This window comes from Halichoerus grypus, chromosome 9 (assembly GCF_964656455.1).
Source record: "Halichoerus grypus chromosome 9, mHalGry1.hap1.1, whole genome shotgun sequence".
In the NCBI taxonomy this organism is placed as follows: Eukaryota; Metazoa; Chordata; class Mammalia; order Carnivora; family Phocidae; genus Halichoerus; species Halichoerus grypus.
Window position 1 is genome coordinate 266,913 of NC_135720.1, and position 20,063 is coordinate 286,975.

Consider the following 20,063-nt stretch of genomic DNA (forward strand, 5'->3'; position numbering starts at 1 on the left):
AAGTCAAAAGGAAACGGGGAGAAGACTTGAACAGCCCTGTCAACCCCGCTGCCACGTTAGAACATCATTTTCAAGGACACACAGATCATAAGCTAAGCCAAGCAAGCCAACGCAAATATGCCTCATTACCACCACCACAAGTAAACCAGCAACAGCAGCATTTTACGTTCACATCCTAAAAATGTAAACTTCATGGAGAAAGCCAAAAAATGGAAAAAGAAGAGAGTAAAGATCAATTGTGAAGACAAGTTCAATTTGAGTAATTATTCCTGTTATTGTGGTTAAGTAATCAAGTTACCAATATGGCTGTAAATAATTTGCATTAACAAAGTATAAAATTTAAGTTGGTAAAATTCATATATTTGGACTTCATTTAATAAGCTACTCTAAAAACAATTCCAGGCAGGGGCGCCTGGGTGGCTCAGTTGGTGAAGTGTCTGCCTTTAGCTCAGTTCGTGATCCTGGGGTCCTGCGATCGAATCCCACATGGGGCTCCTTGCTCAGTGGGGAGCCTGCTTCTCCCTCTCCCCTGCCCCCACTCATGCTCTCTCTCTCTCTCTCAAATAAATAAAATCTTTAAAAAAAATTTAAAAAACAAAAAATAAAAACAATTCCAGGCAAATACTATACAATGTGAAATTTTTTTCATGATTAAGATGTCTTTTTTTTAATCATTAGAATCAACGTGAAATCACTTGTGTTAAGAAAGAATATGGAGGGAGAACCACATAAGAAAAAGAAATAGAAAAAAATTATTTAAATACTATCTGGTCCCAAAGTTTATTCCATAGGTTCTTTTGTTTCTGTTTCCCAATTAGTGTAAACGTCTTTCTCGTGTCTTCCTTAGGGCACATAAGCCTCTGGATTCCGACAGCACATGTGGGAAAAGGCAGTATATGCCGAGAATCTAATAAAAACTGGATTCAAAGAACCTTGCCACTCCACACCCTGCCAAAGCAAAGATCATGACAGCATTTTAATCGGAGGATTCTATCACCACCTGTAGGTTATGTAATGCTTACTTTCTGGAATAATAGAGTGATCTTAATACCAATATTGGTACGTCCAGAAATAATGGACTTTAGGCAAAAGGACCACAGACACCCTTTCATCGGGATCTTACTGCTTCTGTCTCCGGTCCCAATCACAGTGTGTGCAGGCCTGTTTCTCATTAAAGCACTCTCAAGTCAGACCAGTGTCCCAGGACGCCAGTCGCAGGTGAGCAGGACCTCACCTAAGAGGTAACTACATGTGTGAAACGTCACTAGTCTCTACTATGAAATGCTCTTCTCCACTCCCAATGCCCCCCAACTCCCCCGAAAAGAGAGCAGCAGGGCCTAATTAATTTTCCAACGGGTGATGAAGGCCCCCCAACTTTCCTGCTCTGACCACTGACAGTCCTCTCCCTACATGCTTGCTGTTATTGCACAAGGAAAATATAGATGGGAAAAACCTAAATACAAATGCTCTAAAGGAAAATTTTGTTTATACTTCAAAATATGATGTACTAGATTTTATGGAATTATTTTATGAAAATCACATTTGGAAGAAGAATAAGTAGACATTGTCTTCTAATAATAAACATACCCTACACTCCTGCAGGAGGAAAGGGTTTTCACATTTTTCAGAAAACACAAATCCTTTTAAGGAATAAAAGTATAACATTTTATAAAAACAATGCACTCTTCTTTTAATGAATACTGATCAACTGTTTGCTAATTAGATAGAGATGTCCCATGGCGTTTACCCTTAATGTTGTACAGATGTGAGTGGTATTCTCAATTACAGATTTTACAGAGAAACAAAACCCTTTTTAATTGTATCCGTGTCCTGAAAGAATGCATTCTACTTCATTTGGTCTGTTTCTCAGAATCCAACTCCAAATAGCACTGCTGCTAAGAGAGACCAACAAGCTCACCTCTGCCGTCCCCCAGTAAGAGGGAGTAAACGCGCTGCCGCACCGGGCGGTAAACGAAAGCCTGGCTGGGCAGAGCTTGGTCGAGGGCGTCCTCCAGCGTGTTACTGCATTCGATCTCCCCGCTGCTCATGATGTTGTACACCAGGTAGCTCTCTGCCTGGACGTGATGCGCTCGAGCAACCTGTGCAAAATTCAAATACAACTGCTTTCTCCTCAAAAACAAAACAGTAACCTTCAAGAAAAAACCAAGCCTTTTTATCCCATGCCAGTGTTTTTAGGCACTCAAAAATGGAGTGATGGTCCCTCAAACTCATGACATTGGGCTGGCATTGTCTTCTCTCCTTGGCACTTCTAGGCTCCAAACTGTCAATTACTCCTGCACCTCCAATCTCCAACCGCCTACCAGACTTACCACACCGACTTCTGTGGCATCTCAGAATTTTGTCTACCTGATGATAAGCATCACTATGAAAGACTCTGACTGAACCCAGCCCACTTCTCCCCTCTCCAACCCACCCTCCACAGCATCAACATCCTGTCTTCTTAGAAACAGGTCCAGTCACTGCCCTCCTCAAAGCATCTGAATGGCTACCACAATCTTCACCCTAACATTCAAGGCCCCAATGTGCTCTTCCCATGATACCAAACCACCTCACAGAAACCAGTCACAACAGTACCTTCACTGTTCCTCAGAAACACTCGATCCTTCTCCATCTTCACTTGGGCTCCAGGAAATGTACCCCCTCAGGGCCTTCCTACCCTCCCACTTCATAAGCTCCTCTCTCGTTAGGACCAGAACTCACCTCCCCTCGCCGAATGGGGCTCATCCCACATTTACCCTAGTTATCTTGTCTGATCTCCCCTAGTCAACTAAACTTCCCTGGGATCAGAATCTGCGTCACATTCACCTGTTCAGTAATTCCTTACTGAGCAAAATACACGTGCTACACACGCCGTTTCTGCCTCGCAACCAGCAATGTCAGCACAAGGTCGGTGATGAGACACAGGGCTGCATTCCACTTTCTCCTTAAAAAAAGGAGCTAAGCGGCACCTGGGTGGCTCAGTTAAGCCTCTGCCTTCGGCTCAGGTCATGATCTCCGGGGTTCTGGGATCAAGCCCTGTGCATCGGGCTTCCTGCTCGGCGGGGAGTCTGCTTCTCCCTCTCCCTCTGCCTGCTTCATGCTCTCTCTTTCAAATAAATACATAAAATCTTAAAAAAAAAAAAAAAAAAAGCTAAGATCAGAGGCCTATAATAACCTACATACAGGTTTTATTTTTTCTGTGAAGAACATTCTTATTAGTGTAGGAAGTGATTTACCCAGATTACTACTCAAAATTCAATCCAAACAGTCTGCCACAAAAGGCATTTAAAAGGTGGTGTTACTGTTGGTGGGAATGCAAGTTGGTACAACCACTTTGGAAAACAGTGTGGAAGTGCCTCAAAAAATTAAAAATAGAGCTACCCTATGACTCAGCAATTGCACTGCTGGGTATTTACCCCAAAGACACAGATGTAGTGAAAAGAAGGGCCATATGCTCCCCAATGTTCATAGCAGCAATGTCCGCAATAGCCAAACTGTGGAAAGAGCCGAGATGCCCTTCAACAGAGGAATGGATAAAGAAGATGTGGTCCATATATACAACGGAATATTACTCAGCCATCAGAAAGGATGAATACCCAACTTTTACATCAACATGGATGGGGCTGGAGGAGATGATGCTAAGTGAAATAAGTCAAGCAGAGAAAGTCAATTATCATATGGTTTCACTTATTTGTAGAACATTAGGAATAGCATGGAGGACATTAGGAGAAGGAAGGGAAAAATGAAGGGGGGGGGAGTCAGAGGGGGAGATGAACCATGAGAGACTATGGACTCTGAGAAACAAACTGAGGGTTTTAGAGGGGGGTGGGAGGATGGGTTAGCCCGGTGATGGGTATTAAGGAGGGCACATACTGCATGGAGCACTGGGTGTTATACGAAAACAATGAATCATGCATCACTACATCAAAAACTAATGATGTGATGTACGGTGACTAACATAATAAAATTTAAAAAATAAAATAACATGCACATAAAAAATAAATAAACTTCAGTTTTCTCATCTGTAAAAATAAAAAAAAATGTGGTGTTAGGACAACCTGGAATGTCAAAAACTCTGTGAATCGGTGTTCTATTTATATATACTTTTAAGTAGTTCTAGTTATTTTGATTCATTTTTGCAGAATTGAGTCTTATTCTTTCTATTTCTCCCTTTCTTCAGATATAAAGTAGGTTTAATAAAAGTGCCAACCTCACAGAACTATCCTGAAGATTAAATGGGTCAACGCAACGGTTAACGAGAACTCTGCACATGAGGCCTGGCACGCAGCGCATGGTCCCCGGTGTCGCCACTGTCATGAGCCTACACATGCTATAAAATGTCTATCTCCTTGCTGAAATGTCTTGAAACCAGGATGGCAGACAAGCTAGCAACTTTAAGGTCAGTAAGGTTAAAAAATATTTTTTAAAGGACTGTTATTTGATACTCTAATGGAAGATCATTGGAAAGTGAACTATTTCTCTATGTGCCCCTTTTGATACTGAATCCATCAGAAACATCATAGTTATGTTTTTTATGATCCTTGTGAGGCAGAACAGCTTCTGACTTATTTTCCTATTCCCTCTTCCATTTCTGAGTCTTTTTCATTTCAAGAGAGATGGTATTTTGACAAATCTATCTAGAAAGTTGTAATAAATTATATTCACCCTACCAAGAAATCTTCAATTTTGGCAACTGTACAGAATTTGAGGTGTTTTCTGGGTGCATACAGGGTTTTTCAGATAAGTTCTCTACAATTAGAATTTTAATTCACTAATTGGATCAGAATCATTTAATAAGTACCTTTTACCTCTGCTCTTAACTATATATCTATATAGCACTCTACACTTGGAAAAACCTTAACATATTCACCTAATCTAAAATTCTAACATAATAATTCAGTTTATCCAACATTATGGAACCAAGTAATTTACACTTAATATTTAACCGATTTTCCAAAATACTCTGTTATGGAGAAAACATAGATATCTGGCTGTGGTATGTGCCCAGGATAACGGCTGTGCGCTACAGCCTTCTACCTAAGGGTTTCTAGGGGACTGTGTGGGGCTGAAATACATACACGTTGGAACTGGGGTTACCTATTTGATAGGGCTAGAAGACTCCACTGCAAACAAATTTTGAGGGAAAATGTAAGGGGAACCGAAGGGACTTCACGCAATTGTTTTCAAAGATATCATGAAGTCCAAACAATGGGAGAGTCGTAGTGTGGACAATATGTGATCTGTCCTTCCACAATGGCCCAACTTCCCCTGCAGGCAGGCCTCCCACCACTCTCCTCCCCTTTTCCCCATCCAAGGCTCTTCCACTGCTGAACTTCCTGAGGGAGTAAGCACTCCCCAGCTCCAGCCTTTGCCTCCAAGGTACTCCTCAAACCCTGGCCATCTGACCTCCACCAGGCCCCTGTGCGACAGTGGCTCTCTCAGGCCACGAAACCCTCCTAACAGCCACCTAGCCCCAATTCTACTTTACTCTGCAGCACCTGACGGTCCTCACTATTGCTCCTCTCATTCTTGAAACCTGCCTCCTTGGGTTTCTGCTGGGGTCACCGCTCCTCATTCCCCTCCCTGTCTGACCAGCCCTCTCTCGGGGCATGTTTTCAGAGGGCTCAATCCTCTCCTTGGAGGGTTTCCATTACCACGTACAGTCGGATGACTTCCAGATGTCTGTCTCCTGCCGAGTAATGGAATTGAGGCCTGTTTTCTAAGCAACAGATGGTCTTCCCTAGCTATCCTCTGTGTCAAACCTCTCCTCGCCCATCCTTAAGTCATGGCAACACCCATCCCAGAGCACAGGAGGACCCCTACCTCCATAGCAAGACTTACTTTTCAGTGTTTCTTCCTCCCCTTTGCCATTGTCCTAATTCTAGCTCTTCTGTCTTCCACCTTGGTTTCTGCAACAGCCACATTAGTCCATTCTCTGCAGTATAACCAATGTTTCAAAAAACAAATACCTGATCACATCACACCCCTGCTTAAAGATATCTAATACCTTCTCAATGTGTATAAAAACTAAGTCCTAAATTCTTTCATGATACACATGCTGCCCTTTGTCACCCAATCTGTCGGAACTCTCTTTGCAGGAAATTGGGTGAGATGACCAGGGTGTCCAGTAAAAGAGCAAAGGCCAAGGACGGGTCCTATTGGTGTGGCGAATGCAAGTCAGGGTTTGTGAAGAGCCCAAGCCCAGAGAGGACATGTGCAAGGCCATACACAAACGGGAAATGGGTGTGAGTTGGGAAACAGCGGGGGCCAGGTCAAAACAGAAAAAGCAGAGGGCCCAGAGTGGTACTGTGCATGCCGGTGGGTGATGCTGCCTCGTGCTCGACTGGAGTCCTGGGCCAGCTGAAAAGCAGACCCTGCCCTCCTCTAGGCCGTGAGGCACCCCGCATGCTCTCCTTTTGCTCTGCCCTTCCTCCACCTGTGTGCCTTTCCCTGTCCTGTCCTTCAGGCAAACTGTTGGAGTGGCTCCAAGGCCTACATCACGTGCCACCTTGGAAGCCAGGCCTAAGTCTAGGAGCAGGGTGGCTTCCTGACAAATTCCTCCATGCTCACGCTTCTAGGCTACCGACCATGACTGTCTCACCCCTCCACGTGTCATCAGGGAACGTAGATGTCATCTCAAAAAGGGTCAAACTTGCAGTCAGAGGCCTGGGTTCAAACCCGGGCTCTGCCAGTACCAGCTGTGTGATTGCAGACAATGTCATTTAGCCTTTTCACACCCATGTCCTCATGCAGTGATGGAGGCAAGCACATCTAGGATCAGAACTGTGTGATGATTAAGGGAAATAATGTGAATAATACCCTCTGGTCACTAGTGGAGAATCATCTCTGCATGGTCTATATTAAACTAGCATTCCTACATCCAACCTCATAATAAAACCAAATAAATTTAAGCAAAGTTAGATTTAGCTCTTCTCTGTTCATTTTCCTGACTTTGAGTCTGTTCAGGCGATGTCTAGTCCTCTGCTGAGACGTGGCCTCCCCTGCCCCATCCTTCTTTCCTACTGTCTGACCACACTTCCACCTGGAGCTCTGATTCTGCCCTTCCTCCGATTTCTAACCCACATTCTTTTCCTTCTATGAAGCACTTAAGGACACTTCCAGGTAGGATAATTTTAACCCCTTAATACTTTCTCACCTGTAACTCTCTTAATGTATGTATCACATCCTACTTTGGACTATAATTTTTTATGTTAGTAAATTAGCGTATCTGCTACAATATATGTAATAGAGAAAGAGGTGAGAGACTTTTCAAGACAGGACAACCCATGTAGTTGTACAGGAAGGAGGGAAGATGTCACTAAAGGAGAGGCCCTAAAGATATCAGAGAAAGGGAACACCGCCTTCAAGACTTCGTGAGCAGCTACTGTGAGACACAGTGTGACAGGCAAAGGGGCCGAGCAGTGAGAAAAACGAACAAGACCCTGGCCTCACAGCACTGTCACAAGCACGGAATCCCAGGGAGGTGGGCACCACGGCAGGAGCCACACGGTGCACGGCCGGGGGCCATCTGGGTGGGTGGCCACCCAGCTCTACAGAACAGACCAGCACAGGGGCAGGGGAGGTTTCCAGGAGGGCCACGACAGACCAGGGACTGGCCAACTGGAGAGGTGGTGAGGTGCTGGCAGGCTGTAGTCTACTCAGGGTTACTGTTTCTACTCTTTGAAGAGTTATGAATGCAAATAAAGGGCTTTATTTCTGCATGTAGCATGGTAAGTGGGTTGGAAAGGGCAAACAGAAGAATTGTTAGAGTTACTGGGTAATCCAGAAAAGAGGCAGCTTACACTAGGGTGGGGAGACTAACTGGATAGGTATGAGTAACAAGACAGAGAGAGAATTCCCAGGTTTGTAACTTGTGTAACTGGATGGAAGATGGGGACACCGTCAGGAACAACAGAAGGTTTGTGGGTAAGAGATAACGTGTAACCCACCTAGCACAGAACCTCACACGTAACAGGTGGTTAAATAGCCCTCCATAAAACCCTCAAGGACTCTCTGTCACTTTCAGAATTAAGTCCCAGCTCCTGATGGGGCATATAATAATCTTCACAGTCTGGCTAGACTCCACGTTTTCCAACCTCTCTCCCTGTTATCTCCCCTCAGACCCCGTACTCCAGCCTACTGTTCTACCTTGTGCCCCAAGGCAACAGGTATTTGTCTATTTGTTATAAATTTCAGCTCCCATGAAGGTCTGGCTCTACTTCTACCTCTTCAGGAGCGTCTCTCTGTATTTAACCCACAGCGATCACTCTCCTTCAAACTCCTAGAGCTCTCTTTTATGACATGCATGCACCCATATCAAGCCTACTTTATAATGTGAGCTTCCAGTGCATATGTCATACTTCTCAACTACACTGCTAGGATCCTGTTGTGTGTCCCCCACAGTGCCTGAACTACAACAAGAAGTGAGTAACTGATTGATATATTTTCCCAATCATGACACCCAGATTTGGCTGGGCACATCTACGTACCTTTAAGATTTCGGGGTCTGAAACCATGGTTACTTGTTTGACTTCAGGCTCCATATTCATGAGGTCTTGTTGTTTAATTGCAGGGTCTGTACACATGGGTGCTTCTAGCTCAAATTCGGGATCTGCCCCTAGAGGTAACTTTTGCTTGATTTCAGTGTGTGTACATATGGGAACTTCTTGCTTAGATTTAGAGTGAACTCCTTGCTTGGATTCAGGGTCTATACAAATGGGAACTCCTTGCTTGGATTCAGGATCTATACACACGGGAACTCCTTGCTTGGATTCAGGATCTATACACATGGGAACTCCTTGCTTGGATTCAGGGTCTGTACGCATGGGAATTCCTTGCTTGGATTCCGGATCTATACAAATGGGAACTCCTTGTTTGGATTCAGGATCTGTACACATGGGAATTCCTTGCTTGGATTCAGGGTTTGTACACACGGGAACTCCTTGCTTGGATTCAGGGTCTGTACACACGGGAACTCCCTGCTTGGATTCAGGGTCTGTACACACGAGAACTCCTTGCTTGGATTCAGGGTTTGTACACACGGGAACTCCTTGCTTGGATTCAGGGTCTGTACACACGGGAACTCCTTGCTTGGATTCAGGGTCTGTACACACAGGAACTCCTTGCTTGGATTCAGGGTCTGCACACACGGGAACTTCTTGCTTGGATTCAGGGTCTGTACACATGGGAACTCCTTGCTTGGATTCAAGGTCTGTACACATGGGAACTTCTTGCTTGGATTCAGGGTCTGAACTCATGGATACCACCTGCTTGTCCAAAGTTATTAAACCCTTGGGTTTTTGGAAAAACCATGGAGATATCTGTCCTGGCAAAAGATATGATGCCACACCCTTATAAAAAAGAGCTTTGTTTGGTCCCAAAGGTAACATCTCTTCTAGCTTTTTCTCACCCTGATGTAAGTGAAGAACTTTAGATATATGGTCTGCTACAGCTAAGATAATGTTACCCTTTTTGTCAAAGTTCTCCTTTACAGAGGTATAGGAAGATAAGCATTTGTACCGAAAGCTTTCAAACATGCCCTCTGGGATTATGTCATTGCCAAGCAGGCAGGCCAGAAGAGGAAGGTCTGCCAGGCTGATATCCAGACTCTCACAGAGCTTCTCTCTACAGAGCATGACAGTATTGAGACTCTCCAGGCAGAGATCACCAATTGAAAAGTAGGGACAAGTATCATAAATTAAGTAGTCAGTGTCTTCTCCAAGAATCCCAAGACAGTTATTCTGGAGGCCATAAGATGCCACCTCATAGTCGGCCTCCTGTAAGGAACACAGGGTTTCCTGACCCAGGGTCTTCAAAGCAAATCGTGTAAAGATGGCCAGCCCAGATGGGATGAAGAACATGTTTCTGCCTGGTTGCTCCTTGTGTGACTTGATATAATGGAAAATCCTGGAGATCTCCCTATTGTTCTTGAGTCTTCGTTTCACCCATTCACCTCTCTTATCCTGCTCCACCATGCCATCAAAGAAGAATATCAACTTGATGCCAACAGCTGTAAAAGTCTTAACAAAATCCCGCAAAGCAGAAAAGTATTCCCGCCACTGGCCACCGCAGATCCAAGATTCAGGAGTATACCAGTATCTGAGACAACACATGGCGTCAACCACAATGGTAGGAGTACATCCAGGATGCTTGTTTCGGTGGTGTTCTGCCAGTTCTTTGAAATTCACTACTGTACATATATGTGGGCAGGTACTGCCCACAAATCCCTGCAAACCTCTTACACCCATAACTGAACTCCTGGAAAGGATCTGGAAAGGAAAATAAATTAGTAATTATGGCATTACCACAGGATATACACCTTTTAAAGCAAACACAGACAATATTTAATATTCACTCTCTAGTTGCAAAACACTCTAGTCACTAATAAGATATGGAACATGACATACTGGTTAGGAGCCTAAAGAGCTTTCACTGAAGACAAAGAAGCACTTTACCCAAGCACGAGTCACCAGAGCCCACCTTCACGAGGGCCACACAGTGTAGCAACCTGCTAAGATTTGTATGAAGACTCTTATTCAAGGGATTTCTCAACCAAATTAAAAAATAGGACAACAGTTTTCAAAGAAGTATTATTTCCCATCTAGGAACTCAGAAGTTAATTTTGAAAACCTAAAACATATATAGGTACATACAATATCCATGTTTCTCAGAATAATTTTGCTGAGTGAAAAAAGGCAGACCAAACAGGTGTACACACCATAGGACCCATTTGTATGAAATTCTAATTCACTGAGAGTGGGGCTGATCGGTAGCAGGAGATTGCAGGCAGTGGTGGTCTGGTGTGGGGCAGGCAGGAGGGAGGGATTTATACAATGGAAACTTTTGGGGTGATGGATATGTTCACTACTTCAATTGTGGTAATGGTTGGACAGGTGAAGACATGCTAACCCTTATCAAACTATACACTGTAAAAAAGTACAGTTTACTATCTATCAAGTACACCTGAATAAAGGTATCAAAAAGAAAAGTACATATTCACAATGCCAAATTTCTGTAACATCTGAGTTGGTGACTGACTGACTTTGAATGGAAAACTGCCCACTCTGAAATGCAGAAACATGGTAGTTCAAAGAGTCAGAACTCAAAATCTGAAAAAAAAACTAAGCAGAGTACTTTAGATGTCATTGGTCAGAAAAAATTCCATGATGACGTCTTTGATCTTAACGGCCTACTATTTTCACTTTGGTTTTCTTTAAGACTCATCAGGGCTTCACGTCCATCGATAAAACAAACAAAAAGTCCTTATTACACAGACAGCTCTAGGAGAACAAACGAAGCCTCTCCAGGCTTGGGGCTGAGGGAGGCAGCCATCGGCTGCTGACACGCATCCATGAATGAGGACTCTGGCCTCACGGTGCGTGCGCTTCCCACCAGACAGCACTGGGCACTCAAGACACAGAATCTCCAGGCTTTAGAACAACTCTGACAGGCAAAAAGCTGTAAGCTCCATTTCACAAATGAACAAACTGCAAATAATTTCCTACGTTGAGAAAAGGTACCCTTACAGAGGACTATCTTTTAAGAACTTACTGCCTGTTAATGGACACTGGCCCCTTAAAAAATTTGAAGTTATCTATTTAAAAGCCATTAATATTGAAAATACATAAACAGGACGCCTGGGTGGCTCAGTTGGTTAAGCGACTGCCTTCGGCTCAGGTCATGGTCCTGGAGTCCCGGGATCGAGTCCCGCATCGGGCTCCCTGCTCAGCGGGAAGTCTGCTTCTCCCTCTGACCCTCCTCCCTCTCATGCTCTCTGTCTCTCGTTCTCTCTCTCTCAAATAAATAAATAAAATCTTTAAAAAAAAAAAAAAAAAGAAAATACATAAACATGGAGTGGACATAAATTTCACACATTTATGTTGAACTTTAGAAAAATCTTGCTTGTTAAGTTATTAAATACAATGGAATACACAAATCCATAGACCCCAAACCACTGCAGAGCTATCATTAGCAAAGGATTTACCTTGGGAACATTACCAAGGTGTGAGTTTTTGAAGCAGAAACTGGACTTCATAACATGATTATCTGGGCCTCCGGGTATGGATCCTATGTTTACTAAGGTGACGTTGTATTTCTGAAGCCAGTTTTTCTCATGAGATTCCAACACAGTAGTTTGGCACAGGTTTGGAAAGAGAATGGAAGAGCACAAAGAAGGGTGGGTCAGAGTGGATTGAAAAAACAGTGCTCAGACTTCACCAGCTCCATCTAGGCCATTATTCTATGCCGAGCTTTGAAAGAAGCAGGCTTGCAGGGTGGACTGATGATGAACAGACCAAAGGCAAGTCCTACAGATTCGGACTCTTTCTCCATGGTGAGGCGAGACTCCGCTGCTTTCCCAGGTTCCCCGGGGGGTGCTAGGCATCTGCCGGAGCGCACCGTCAGTGCCTGGGGGCACCCGCCCACCAAGCCCACCAGTGGCCAGTGGGAGCTCCTCGCGAGGCACTGGCCGGCTGCAGACACACGGGAAGACAAAGCCGAAGCAGAGCGGAACCGGCCCTCAGGCCCGGCTCCCACACAGACGTGGGTTCGCGTTTGTGCAGCAGCTCTGCCACGTTTGGGTTGGCTGCCTTCCCTCACCAACAGAAAGGGATTTTTGTTTCAAGCATTTTTCTACTAAAACTGCAAGTGACAACACTGAGTTGCTCAAAACACTCTCCTCTTTATTTTGGGAGAAGTCAAGCTCAGCCTCTGCTTTGATTTTATTCAAATGTTTTTCTCCTTTCCCACCCAGCAGTGAAAAGCTCACTATTATAATTAAACATGTACTGGTTTTTCCTCTTTCACACTGCCAATTTCTCACATTTTGAATCACAAATTACTTCAGGAATGCTACGTTACAATGTGCTCTTCTATGGCATTTACAAAAACAAATTTGGATAAGCGAAGACCTGGGAACTTGTGACACTGGATGATGCCTTCCGGTACCGCAGCACTTCGGGGCGTCCAGTGCTCCCGCCACCCACCCCTCAATGCACTCAGTGTGCTGTACACGAAATGCCTAAAAAAGTAAGTTCTGTGGGTTTTACCTTTCCTGAACAATTTTAAGGTTTTTTTTAATATTGCTAAGAGCATATACAGTTAACCCTTGAACAACATGGGTTTGAACTGCATGGGTCCACTTATACGTGGATTTTTTTCAGTCAATATAGTACGGTACTGTACATGCATTATCTCCTCCTTCTGATTTTAATAACGTTTTCTTTTCTCCTGCTGACTTTATTGTAAGAATACGGTATATAATACATGTAATGCACAAACTGTGTTAATCGACTATTATCAACAAGGCTTCTCATCAACAGCAGGCTATCAGTTAAGTTCTTGAGGGGTCACAAGTTATTTGTGGATTTCTGGCTATGCGAAGGGGTCGGTGCCCCTAAGTTCCACACTGCTGAAGAGTCAACCCCACTGAGGTTTTTCATTCTTTAAAGGTAGTTTTAAAGATCATGGCAAACACACATGTATATATGTACATATACACACAATTTTCATTAGTTAGATAATTGTTGCTTAGAAAGAAAACAGATGTCTCATTAGGGAGGAGTCTTATTGCCCAAAATGGAATCTGGGAATCACTCCCATTAATGTGGGCCTCCTTAGGGCAAATGACATCACTCTGTCATAGCCCCAGTACCCAGCACTGTGTCCAGCATGGCAGGGGCCCAGTAAGCACTTGTGAATGAATGAATAAGTGAAGGCACTGATGGGCAGGTGTATAAAGAGAAACCAGGAATCAACCAGTTTACAGACTCCGACTGCAGGCAAAGAAAAGAGCAGGGAGCAAGTAGCTGACAGACTGGTTTGGGAAACAAAGCATTCGATGCAGGAAAGTTTACGGAGGAGGAGCCGGCAGGCACACAAGTACAGCTGGAGCGGGTCACACTGGAAGGGGCCGCACTCCTAGGAAAAGCTTCCTTCCACACAGCTGGACCAATCCCAACATCCTGGGTTACCAGAAAAGGAGGAAAGAGAAGTCCAAAAGCTCCCTTATTCATAATCTTTCAACTGACGAACACAGAGACACGAAGAGTGCCGTGCCTCAGCAGACAGATCAACCTGTCTGCCACGGATGGAGGGGCCAGAGTACCTCTGGACACAGGGACAAATGGACTCAGGGACAGCCCACAGATGGAAGGGGGGGTGCAGAGGGCAGTGTTTGCAGGACAATCGGTAGCAACAGCAGTGACCACCTTAAAGCACACCCAGCATCCGACAGCATTAAAGCATAATTTTCAAAGGCTAAAAGACAACCCATGCACACATAAATGAACGAGGGAGCCACCAAGATGGGAAGCTAGTTCAGAGGGCTTTGAAGAGCTGCAGTTGACTGAAACAAGCTATTTTCAGTTGGAGACAAAGCAGGTTGAAGTCCTACAAAGGAACGAAATCAAAACCTTTCGGTTTATTTTTATCAGAAATAATTTGCATCTCTACAAGACAAAAAATCTACATATTAACATGTAACATCAGGGTCTGGGCTCTAATCAAGAGTAACCAGCAAAGTCAGAGAGCTACATTTGGTCGGAAGACAGAACAGCCTTGGGTGACTCTGTTGAACAATGGCCCATGTGACAGTAACAACATAAAAACATGCAGTCCTTTTCCCTGGCTTCATTTCCAAGTCTTAGATAATGTTTCTTCCACTGGTAACACGCTGGCTGGGCCTGGGCCCTCAGGGAGGGCCTCCTGTGGCTTGATGTGGATCATCTGAGGCCTGCTCTTCCTCCCCTGCCTCCCCACTAACTCCCCTACAAACAGAAACATACGGGACCCCTTCACACAGCAAGGCAAGACCAGGGACTAAAAACTCCCAAGAAATGAATGCTTACCCCACACCAGCATATGGGAACATGTTAGCTCAGTGTTTACTGAGTATTTATGAATGCACAGACCAGGTGAATGAGTAAGCTAAGAGTGGCTGCCACCTGGGTTGGTCTCCATGCCTCAGAGGACCACCACCCAGGGCTCATTAAACTACTGACAAGATGCTCTCCTGGACCAGATTTCAATCAGGCTCCTCTGGGCCCTCCTCTCAACTAGGCCTCAACCTTGGGCTTCCATGTACATTCTGGCTGAGTCCAGTGTCAGCAAGAGTCCTGCTGGGTCTGCCTGGAGAAAATCCCTACCCTTGATAGATGGTCACCCTCAAGATCTGATCAAAGGCTTCATGCCCTTGGTTCTCAAGGACCTCCTCCCTCTGCTGGCAGGCTACAAATCCCCAGGTGTCTGCTGTGTTCAAAGCTGAGCCCTAGTTCTCTCCCCTCGTGCAACAGTCTTAAGTGAAGTCTTCCTTACTGTTTTAGCAAGTGTCAGTATATTTCTTCTTCAACACTGCATCTCTAAGAAGCTTATTCAAATGAGAAATGGGAAGCCTATAGCTATTATGATGTACATTGTGTGTCTAGGTATAGATGTCCAGACTCAGGATGTTCTGGAGGACCCTCCGGAACACAGTCAGGCCATGGCCACTGATGCCAAGATTCAGAAAACTGGTGCATGGCTGATGTAGACACTCCGTACTTGGTAGGATGACCCCTCTTAGCTGTGTCCTAGGAAGAAGTGACAATCTAGGCAGTACAGTACAGTCGATATACGGAAAGGCTCTAGTGAGTTCAAATTCTAGCCTCCACTTAATAGCAGTAAAATTTTGAGCAAGTTACTTTATTCTATAAGCTTCATTTTTCATATCTCTAAAGAGGTTTATAAGACCTACTTCATAAACTGTGATGCAATTTCATTTATATTACAAATTTATTCATAAAACATACCATCAGTTGCCTGAAGTTTAGTAAAGTCAGCCCAGCACCAGTCAAAATTCTTAAATTACTTCAAAATTTAAAACAAAGCCATACAAGTTCTCGTGAGGTTTTACTGTATTTATGATTTTTCAAGCTAGTTTACTTTAGTATCAGGAATGTATTTATTTATAAAAATTTGTCTCTAAAAGTAGCCATGCTCGGGGCGCCTGGGTGGCTCAGATGGTTAAGCCTCTGCCTTCGGCTCGGGTCATGATCCCGGGGTCCTGGGATCGAGCCCCGCATCGGGCTCCCTGCTCCGCGGGAAGCCTGCTTCTCCCCCTCCTTCCTGCTCGAGCTCTCTCTCACTATCTCTGTCTCTCTCAAATAAATAAATAAAATATTAAAAAAAAAAAAAAAAAGTAGCCATGCTCTTTGCAGAAAATTCAGAGACAGCACAAAGGAAAAAAAAAAAAACTACTTATAATCTCATCTTCCAAAGATAAGGACTACAATTTTAGAGTACATATTTCTAATTTTTATTATTCATTGTTTTTAAAAATTGGGATACTCTTGTCCTTTCTGTAATCTACTTTTGTGTCTTAATTTACCACGAATATATTCCCAGATCACTGTGTTAACCTTCTCCTGCAGTGTTATTTTTAATGGATACACAGTGCCATAAGTGTGTATCACATCTCTGTATATAAATCTTTGAGTACATCCTGAGCACTTCCTGGGGACAAATCTTAGATATGAAACTGCTGAGTCAAAGAGCGAGCACATGGTGGTCCTTTTCTCTTCAACAGGATGTCATTTGTAGCTGCCATTCATTAATACTCAGTTCTCCTCAACAATACCAGGTGTTTAAACATGAATCTGGTTTACTCCTTTAGCAAGTACCTTTAGGTCATTCACAAGAGCAGACACTAGCTATGACCAAGACACAGGGCCCTGCCCTCTAGAAACTCACACTCCAGCAGGAAAACATTCAACCCACAATAATCACTTGGGCAGAGCTGTAGCTGGGGGAGGGGGGTGGCAGGGGGGGATGCTCAGCAGGGAGACCCAACCCAGATCCAGGATCCACAATGGCTGTCCTGAGTAAGGGCAGTGGAAGCGAGCCTGACAAAAGGCAGGAAGGACAGGTGCGGCCAGAGCGAGATGATGAGTTGGCAGGCAGATGGGAGGCACAAGAGTCACAAGGAATAAGGATTTTTAAAGTCTGTAAGATATCTTTTTTATCAGTAAATGGATGTTTCTAAGGTGCTTACAATACACCTGTTCTACTAAGTAGTTTAACCTGCAACTTTATTTATATTATAAATGGGTATTTTATTATAAATGCTTGAGGACAGCACAGGAAAAAAAAAAAAAACCCATCAACTCTCAGTATGGCTAGAACCCCGATTTAAGGGAAGAAGAGTGAGGAGATGAGGATGCACACAGGGCCAGACAGTGAAGGGGTCTGCCACGCACATGTATCTGGACTTCAGCCCAGGGGGAATCAGATACTGGTCAAGGCTCTAAAGCAAATACATCTTAGAAACACTGCCCTGACTCTGTGGAGAGAGGATGGAGAGGTGAGACTGGAGATGAATGAGGGGCTCTGGCTGGCACTGCTTGTTCTGCTGCCCAACATCCAAACCTCTGTTTTGGAAGAACCCTAAGGGATGCAGAGTCCTAATTCCTACTGCAAAGACAAAGGAGGTAGAGACCCTCTTCTGGCTCCCACACACCTACCAAAGACAAGAGTTCTGAATTCCCATATTTGCTCAGTAAATTGCTCCAGGCCCTGTGCTAACAGCTATGGACACAGCAATGAACCAGACAAAGTCCCTGACGAAGAAATGGGCCCTAAGAATGAGAGTGAAAGGCACAGGGTCTGTCAGAAAAGGAAGTCTGGCAGTGTGTCCATGTGTCAAAATGCAAGATATTGTACACTTACTCTACAAGGCGACCAGCAGCCATCTCTAGTCCCACTGGGCCAGGATCAGTTTGTTCAGACTCATGAAAGGCATGCCATGATGCACCAGCAAAGAAGGCCAAAGAGCTGGTGCTGGGCAGCAGCCAGTAGGGTGTGCTATGTTAGAACACCTGCCTGAGGTCATACACACTAACAGTGAAGCCCAGATCTGAACCCACTTGCCTCCAAAGCGCATGTACCTTTCACTAGGCCCCACCCCCACATAACTGCTCCATCTGAGCAGTCTGGTTGCTGCTGCCTCCAGTGTTAGAAAGACCACTCACTGCACAACTGTCCGATGGGTGTCCTTAGTCCAGAGAGCTCTTCTTCCTGAAGGTTCTCCCAGTCGGAAGGGTACTCACAGAATCATCAGGATCGAAGGGGCAATCCAGAACACTGGGCCTTTCCCTAACCCTCTGAGGCTCTACAAAACCCCTTAAAGGACAATGACACATAATGTGAAAACCAGTGTCACTCACTGAACATAGATAAAGATGCACGTAGGCCTGTAAAATTTATGCTTCGTTTATCCAGAATTCAGGGTAAGAATCCAATGTAAATTCATGAGTTAAAGCTAAAACAATTTATTCATAAGAGACTTCTTCAGGCTCTTATTTATCATCTATGGACTCTTTTCTATTCAGTTCTAACAACGAGCTCCTACGTCCACAGTAGAGAAAAATACAGAAAGGGCATCTGAGGCAGGCACATGGATACCAACGGCAGTTGGAACCGTCGAGAGCTGACCAGGGGAAAGCAAAAGAACAGGAAAACTAAACCTGACAGACACAAAAACTCCAAACAAGTAACAGGGCAACAGCTGTCCGCGCCTCAACAAGTCCTACCCCGTTTACATCACAACGTAACAAGTTATGTTTACAATGTTTACTTGAGATCATTAAAGAAAGTTTATGCTACATCCTGCACATTCTATTAAGAAAGCAGGGAAATAATATATTTTAGAAAGACTGCCATCCTAGATGGGAGATTTTGGTGCTTAATGGGCAAAAACCCAAAACTCACCTATCCAGAAAACTCCACTGTTTCAAAGAGACTTTTCTCTTATCCTGGTTGGCAGTGGTTTTATTATAAGTGACTTCACAGTAACTTACTACCCTCTGGGCTAAAGCACGAACAGGAACAGCATACTGCCGCACGCTCTCTTGGAACTTCGAGTGCACATGTGGGACTCTGCAGCTAGACAGGCATGCTGAAGGATGGATACAATAATTTAGTCCACACTACGGTAAACATTCTATAATAAAAGCAATGGATTCCCACTTATTGAGTAATATTTGTTTATAAGGAAAAGGGTGCTCAGGAGCGCGTTTTTTTGGTTTGCAATGGCTCTGATTTACTGTGTGACTGAAGACAAATCATTTAATCTCTTTGTAGATCACTGATTCCCTTTTTGGTAAAACTTAAATGATGATTTACCCTCAGTTTGGTAGATTTTAAACTACTACTACAAAATCCTTTAAAAATATCTTTATATAAATAACTTAAACCTTAAATAACATGTTTTTAGTCTCTGAAAATTTTTCCAACAGAACATCTTACAAAGAAACAGACACCTAAAAGCAAATTAAAATAAAGTTATTTATACCTGTTATAAAGCTTTAATAAAAATAACTGATAGCATTAGGGTTGCCTCATTTTCAAACTAATAAAAGAAAGCATGCAATGAATTCCTCTGATTTTCCAATGTATAGCTCTAGCTTCTATGGCGATTAAGAGCTGCTTTTATGACTTCAATTAAGTGGTCTTTTCCCTCTTACCATTAACCTTTTCTTGAAAGAGGTGGGAATCCAGCAGTGAAATAAATCAATACATACACTGGTGCAAAGGTTCTGCCAAATGCACTGAGATGCCAATCTGTGGCATCTCCCTCCCTGAGGGCAAACTAAAGCCAGGTTACAGCAGGAATTTGGTCAGCTCCACTCGTTCCTATTTTCCCACCAAGCCTCAATAATGAACACACACATGAAGGGGGAGGTCTGAAGGACAAGAGTGCAAATACCAAGACAGCAGGATGAGATAAATGGCCAGTTTCATAGGGATCCAAGTTGTGTAAGGCCTCAAATCTACACATTTGAGATCCTTCTTTTTAAAAAATACAAAATTATAAACACAAGACCTCTGAGGTATTTCCCAGTGCCTTGGAAAGGGTTCATGAGAGGGAGGGACCCTGACGCCTGATCTTCATTAGCTTTACAGTAAATCTACCCCATAAATGACACCCAGATTAAGGTTCAGGGATGGGGCAGAACCTCAGAATACGAAAACCTACAAGTGCCCTCAGATGTCACCTACTGCGGTCTTGTCCCTTTACAGATGAGAAAACA

The 20,063-nt window shown here is 44.0% G+C and overlaps 1 protein-coding gene across 11 annotated transcripts in view; it reads right to left on the reverse strand.

Moving 5' to 3' along the window:
- Positions 1-20,063, reverse strand: part of FAM120B (family with sequence similarity 120 member B) — a 98,828-nt gene that overhangs the window by 77,128 nt on the left and 1,637 nt on the right. For 2 of the 11 annotated variants that reach the window (XR_013440992.1, XM_078054435.1), the window contains exons 1-3: positions 11,984-19,176; positions 8,490-10,268; positions 1,919-2,099 (exon numbers count right to left, since the gene is read on the reverse strand). Coding sequence is in view for 10 of the 11 variants with exons in the window: in XM_078054435.1 (XP_077910561.1) it covers positions 1,919-2,099; positions 8,490-10,268; positions 11,984-12,034 (2,011 nt within the window). In the remaining variant the exon portion in view is untranslated. Of the gene's footprint in view, positions 1-1,918; positions 2,100-5,841; positions 5,928-8,489; positions 10,269-11,983; positions 19,181-20,063 lie in introns of those variants that run through there. The other 9 variants (XM_078054432.1, XM_078054430.1, XM_078054433.1 and 6 more) reach the window with 9 other exon arrangements.